The 6,838-nt window shown below is 44.6% G+C and overlaps 1 protein-coding gene across 2 annotated transcripts; it reads left to right on the top strand.

Moving 5' to 3' along the window:
• The first annotated feature begins 1,359 nt into the window (after positions 1-1,359).
• SMIM8 (small integral membrane protein 8) lies at positions 1,360-3,864 on the top strand. Of its 2 annotated transcripts, XM_082481048.1 has the most exons (3): positions 1,360-1,425; positions 2,549-2,690; positions 3,598-3,864. In XM_082481048.1, exons 2-3 carry the CDS (start codon positions 2,571-2,573, stop codon positions 3,754-3,756), a joined length of 279 nt encoding a protein of 92 aa, XP_082337174.1. In that variant the 5' UTR covers positions 1,360-1,425; positions 2,549-2,570; the 3' UTR covers positions 3,757-3,864. The 2 variants fall into 2 exon arrangements, with proteins under 2 accessions (XP_082337174.1, XP_082337173.1); XM_082481047.1 differs by lacking the exon at positions 1,360-1,425 and having other exon boundaries at positions 2,215-2,690.
• Positions 3,865-6,838: the final 2,974 nt, after the last annotated feature.

The raw sequence follows: 6,838 nt of genomic DNA, 5'->3' as shown, positions 1-6,838 counted from the left end.
AAAGGGAAGCATGAGCAGGCAGATGTGATCGCATGGGCTTTGTTTCCTCTGGACTCTAGGTAATCTTATTAATATTACTGTTTACAAATAATAGAAAACAAAACACTGCCACAAAGCAGCATTTACTTAACTGGGAGTTTCCAGGCGTCTGAAATCTTGAGTTCAGATCTAAATAGCAGAAACCAGATGCTTAAATCGCAGTGTATTTTTCTGCTCAAACAACCGCACTTCCAGAGACACGTGTCTATATGAAACACCCCTTCCCAATCCCAGCGCTTGGGATCAACGGACGGGTGACTCTCACTGCTTCTCTTGTTCCACTTCCCGCATTTAAAACATAATTGCTGCTAGCCTGAGTAGCAAGATTTGCACCAACCGGATGAATCTTGTAGAGCTCTCGGGGAGTTTGCAGAGGATTACCAGGGACTGGCCCTTACTGGGGGCCAACACTCAATGCCCACCGGCCGAGGCCTGGGGGGGGGCTGATGGGGACAGCACCTGCCCGGGCGCTGAGGAGTGGCTCAGTGGTGAAGCGCTCCTCTTCTGACCGAGCCAGCTTCTTCCCCCACCTCCCACGTTTTATCTGGAGCTCTGCTTGGGGAGGAAGACCCACAACGCCAGGTAAGAAGCCAGCAGGCCAAGGGAGGTGATTCTGCCCCTCTACTCTGCTCTTGTGAGACCCCACCTGGAGTACTGCATCCAGTTCTGGAGCCACCGACGTAAGAAGGACATGAGCCTGTTGGAGCAAGTCCAGGGGAGAGCCACGAGGATGATCAGAGGGCTGGAGCACCTCTCCTCTGAGGACAGGCTGAGAGAGTTGGGGTTGTTCAGCCTGGAGAAGAGAAGGCTCCAGGGAGACCTCAAAGCGACCTTCCAGTACCTAAAGGGGGCCTACAGGAAATCTGGGGAGGGACGCTTTATCAGGGAGTGTAGTGATAGGATGAGGGGTAATGGCTTCAATCTGGAAGAAGGTAGATTTAGAATAGATATTAGGAAGAAATTCTTTACTCTGAGGGTGGTGAGGCACTGGAACAGGTTGCCCAGAGCAGTTGTGGATGCCCCAGTCCTGGAGGTGTTCAAGGCCAGGTTGGATGGGGCTTTGAGCAACCTGGTCTAGTGGGAGGTGTCCCTGCCCATGGCAGGGGGGTTGGAACTCGGTGATTTTGAAGGTCCCTTCTAACCTAAACCATTCTGTGATTCTACGGTCTTCCTCCCACGCGCCCCCCGCCCCGCCCCGCCCCGCTCCACTCCTCCGCCCCGCTCCGCCGGCCGCCTGAGGGGACGGGCGGGGCGGGGCGGGGCGGGGCCCGGCCGCTCTCCCGCCCCTCCCTCCCACGCCGACGGCCTCCGCCCAGAAGGGGGCGCAAGCGCGCAGGCGCAGGTCGGCCTGCCCCCTTCGCGGGGAGGCCCCGTTGGCGGCGCGAGGTGAGTATCTGCGGGGGAGGGGGGTAGAGGGCGTGTGGGGTGGCGCGTGCTGGCTGTGAGGTGTTAACCGTCGTCCCCCGCTTCCTGAGGTGCTGTTGGAGCACGGCGGCGGTGGCAGCCTGGCCTTGCTCGTTATGTTCCGGGCGTCCCCGCTGGGCTTTTCCTCTGGGGGAACTGCCCCCTTCGTCCCCGGCCTAAAGCCGGTAGCGGCGTCAGGAGCTCTCTCACCGCCCCCGGGGGGGGGGGGGGGGGGAAGTTTTCTGCTCTTTCGCTCGCCGCTCTAACGGTTTGTGCTGGTTGGGGGCAGGTATGGGGGAGTCAGGCTGAGCTGCCGGCCGGTTGTTCCTCAAGTATGGACTGGCGTTGTGCCGCCCTGTGCTTGGCAGTGCCTTGTGCTGGTGTAGTCGCCTTTACCCGACCTTCACGATGCCCTGACCTCCCTGCTGCGCCTGGGGCTTACGGGAGGAGGCCCGGGGAGATTGCTGGGTTGGGTTTGTGACTCCTGGCCCTGGGCCCCCGGTTGTGCTCCACTTGTGTAAACTAGGGAGGAGGGGTTTCCTTAGCACCTTATCTCTTCTTGCCCCCCAAGTGAGCGGGGTTAAAAAAGGGCATGTTTTGTTCACCTTTGCTTAGGTGGCATCTTGCATGGTGCCTGCCCCTTGTATGTGAAAATGGGACTTGAGTCTTAAGACCGATGGGATGAGTAGATAGGGTGACTACACTACAACAAGGTGCAAGCTGTGCTCTCACACATAAGGTTATTAAAAAAAAAAAAACAAAAAACAAACTGCCCTGCCTTTTTAGCCTGAAGACTGCTGCTATGTCCACAGGTTGCTAAGGCATTAGCCAAAAGCAAGGAAAAAAACCAAACACATTATCAGGAGGCTTACACTTGCTATATAAAGGTGTGCATCTCCAAAAGCTGATTTTAGGATGCACAAAATTGTCAATATTGACAATCAGTGAGTTTAAGCTGGGAATGTTAGGTGACACCAAAGGCAATCATTAATATGTACACAAAATTTATGCTGTAGAAGACAAGCTGAGTGTGAACTCATATTCAGCAAATGTTGTTCTTTCAGTTTTTTATAAAAGTTACATTTATTTTTCATTCTGTTTTTAGGAATTCTTCAACATTAATTAAAATGTCTTCCACCAAACCTCCAAATGAAAATGAAACACTGAAAGAGAGAAAACCTGGACTGAGGAGTGTTCAAACAACTATGCTGTTCCGCGCTGTGAACCCAGAGCTTTTCATTAAACCTGTAAGAGGCTAATTCTGAGAGAAAATAAATGTGCTTGGAGATACATGGTTGCTTTAAAATAATCATTGCTATTATGTGTGTTATATAACCATTTCTTGTTATGCAAACCAGCCAGTGATGTAGCTAAAAATATTTTTACTTTTTTCCACTCTGATTGTTAAGAGCCCAGAACATTACATTGTTTATTCCAGCTTTTATTTCACTGTTATATTGTCTGATTCTTTTGTACCTAGCCAAGTTTTCAGAAAGGCTGTTTACAGGCATGTTACCCGTGTAATTTAACAGGTTAAGTAATAGGGAGTCCTCTTCAATATTTAAAAAGGAGCAAATAATAAAATGCAAGATTTTTGATATGAAAGGAAGGGATTTTTCGTAGTTTTTCAGTATTTTTGATTTTTCTTTTTCTGGCTTTTATAGTTAAGTTGATGATACACTAGCAGAACCCAGAAAGACTGGATGAAATTTTGTGCAATTAATAAACACAGATGTTGTAATGGTACTACATGGTCTGTTTCAGAGGGATATAATCAAGGTCGCTTGGCAGGAGCACCGTACATTGTCCCAATATGAATTCTGTTAGAAGTTTGTAATAGTAACCTTTAATAATTGGTTTTAGCCTGTTCATTCATGCTCAAGCAGCATTTGTGACCAGCAAAAGTCAGAGCACTGGGCACTGCGACGAGAGTCATCTTTTTCATAGGGAATTCCTTTTGCTATCAGAAAATCAGATCTCCCTTCGCGCTGCTTATTAAAGTTATTTGGATCAGTCTACAAAAAGACGATGATTTTTGCAGATGATGCAATACTTCATTGTTTACTTTCTAAGCTAAGATTGAAGAATTTAATGTTTGTGATGAATGAAAAATGTTTTGACTAAAAATGTGTATTTTTTTTTTTTTTTTGTCAGAACAAACCTGTGATGGCATTTGGACTCATAGCAATTAGTCTCTGTGTGGCCTACCTTGGTTATTTGCATGCAACAGTAGAGAATAAAAAGGACCTTTATGAAGCAATCGACAGTGAGGGGTCCAGGTATATGAGGAGGAAAACTTCCAAGTGGGACTGAGAACGTAAGGAAGGAAATCAGCAAATCATTCACAGAACTTTTCAAGGCAACTCCTATTTTTTTCTCTGTCCATTGAAATCATGAATAAATGTCTCTCTTGCTATTTAATCCAGTTTAAGTTTCTTTATAAAATGCTGTGCCTGTAAAAATTGCAATTCAGATGCATGCAAACTTAGCAGTGATTTTAAGAATTGTTGTGTGCGATCTCCACAGTATGTCAGAAGACATGCAATTAACTCTGACATGCAGTCAAGACTGGTAAATGCCTTAGAAATTTACATGATAGTTCAGCTCACTTCTCCCTTTGCTTTGATTAAGTGAAAACAGGGGTTTGTCTTTGTATTTCTTAAACAGAAGGCATAATGTATAGTGTGTGAAAAGAAAAAGCTGATCTCTTGATCTGTTGAAAGTTGATAATTAACAGTGGTGCAAGTAAAGTAATTTTAAGGCAAGAAAGCTGATAAAGCAGTCATTGAAGGGTTTTCTTTAATAAATAATGAATTTGTAAAATACTGGCCAAAATAATCCTTGGATGCTGATATATTCTTCCTCACAAATGAAAAAAAAAGTCATTAGCTAGGTAGAGGAGAAAAAGTGAAATGAGCGTTTCTGCCAAGAGAAAGCAGGAAGAACTCAGCTATTACCTTTCCTGTTTGGCATCATACAGCAGGTCAGTGAACATACCTGTATCAGCTCGCCAATCGATAGATGTAACTCCAGGTTAGCCAGAGCTGTGAGGTGGTCTTGACTAGCCAGCAGGACTAGTTTATTTAAGCTGCATTCAGAACCTAAATTTTTCTATATTGTGAAGTACCTTATATAACATTAATTTATTATAGGTTACTGAGCTCAGACTAAGGAATGGAAAGGCTAAAATCAACAAGTTCTTACAGAGAAAAGAACATGTCAACCTGAACAAGCCCAGTTTTGCTGAACAGCCCCGCATGTGGGTTAGAGGTGACCCTCAGCAGTTTGCTGGTTGGTGCTGCTGTGAGTGTGGCTGGAGGACGGGTGGGCATTGTGGCATTTCCATAGCTCATGGGGTGGTCCCCTGTGAGCCTTTACCTTGAGCAAAATTTATGGGTGGGTGCTTTCCTGTTCCAGCACTGAGGTCTTCTCCTATGAGCTTCTCCACCTACTTCTGTGTGCCTGACATTTCCTAGATGGTATCACATTAACCAAACTCTAGAACACGTGGTGGGAGGGCACATACCAGGCCATGCCCTTTTTCCACCATGGGGGTTTATTAGTGTTCTGGTTGCATTTTTCCATTCAGCTCCTTGGGTTTACATCCCCATCAAGTGCTCCCAAGAAGCTGAGAGACCTCTTTGTTAACCCCCTTTTGGCCAAGGTGGCTTCTGTCATGCCAAAGAAGAAAGAATATGCGGGGACATCTGCTTTACCACTCTGGAAATTGCTTTGGGTTTTGTTATTGAAAGATTTTGTTATTGAAGATAAAAAAGGTGACTGACTGCCTTGAGGGACAGCAGTTGCTCTATGGGTTTTCTCTGTATCTCCCTCCAAATCCTTCATTTTGAACCTGTGATTTTCTTCCTGTTCGTGTTTTATAGTTACCTGCATCTTACGTTCAGCTGGGGCTTGGTTTTGCTACCTTCTTCCTGAGAAGGGAAGTGGGCTCTAACTTTGATAAAGCTGTAAGAAGAATAGCATTTTTACAGCCTTTAAAAGCATATTCCCCTCTGTGAGCCTAGCTGCCTCACAACAGCAAGGCCTTGGGCAAATCCAAAAGCTTGCAGGTGAGGAAACTACTTGCTTTTTGATGAGTGAAGGCATTTCCAGGTGAATTGATGAAATATTCAGAACTGTCACGTGCTGTGCGTATCCTGTAGAATATGTTTTGTTTGATAGGATGCGATGGATCTTTAGAATTTGTTCTTTTAAAAATGGTCACACAGGATTTTAGCTCTCTTCAGTTCATTAAAATGCACGAGTCTCATATGTTTGCATAAATTTGACTAAATATTCCAAAAACAGTGCTACAGTAAGCATTTTACCCTGTTTTTCTGCAGGCTTTTAAAATACACACTTTGGTCCTTATACCTGCGAATGATTTGAAGCGAGAAAGTGCAGTCTCTGATTTTCACATATTTGGGAATAATGCAGGATTTGTGTTCTCAAAATTTTGAATTATGTTTTGTGAAGTGAATATGGATCTGGAAGATACTGAGGGAAAAGGAGGAGGGGGTGTGTGGAAAAGCGAGGTGTGGGACTGACCTGGGCAGGGTCTAGGTGATGTGCATGCCAATGGCACTTCATAGAAAAGCTGTCTGAGATGGGGCCTCTTATCTATTGCATGAAGTAAAGTCCTGTTAACCAGGTTATTTTAGAACTGCCCAGGCTGGAAGAGGAGTGAGTATTTAGACTTGTCCTTTTTAAGGAACTTTTCCATATTTGTGGCAACTGCTGTACAGGTAACTCTTTTAACACTACAAAAATTATATATAAAAAGGAGATAAAGCAGTGCAAATACAGAGCAGAATGTAGTAAATTAATGGGTGTTATGGTATCAATACTGACATTTGCTGTTTTAAGTACCTTATTTATATACATAAAAATGATGTGTGTATAGGGATTAAAGGGAAAAAAATCCCACCCAAACACAACTTCATCAGTAACAGAATCTGTGTACCCCACTCTGAAAGGACTGCTCCTCTTACGCATCTGGAGGATAAGTAAACAGCCAATACAATTTCTTTTGTTCCACTTTTCTAAATTTCATCTTCAATATAGTAACAATTATCTACAATGGATGATAGCTGGCTTGACAGGAACTGTGAGTCAAAATGATTTCCTGGACAGAGGCTCTTTCAGGTTTGTGCCAGTTCCTTATTGTCTGTGCTGGCTTTCACATCTTCACCAAGAACAGCCACAAAATGCTATGATTCAAATATCTGAAGCAGTAGCTATTGTACTGCTCCTAAAATCTCCTTAGGTTTGAATAGAAATTGTTGACATTCAACAACAACAAAAATGCATTAAAAAGCCAAAACCTGCTGTGATGCTGCTTAACTGTTAGCAGGGAAAGTTAGTTCTTTGTGAGCAAAGCCAGCCCTGCCCAGTA

The sequence above is a fragment of the Vanellus vanellus genome, assembly GCF_965231255.1.
Source record: "Vanellus vanellus genome assembly, chromosome: 3".
Taxonomy (NCBI): Eukaryota; Metazoa; Chordata; class Aves; order Charadriiformes; family Charadriidae; genus Vanellus; species Vanellus vanellus.
This window is presented reverse-complemented; position numbering and strand designations above follow the sequence as displayed.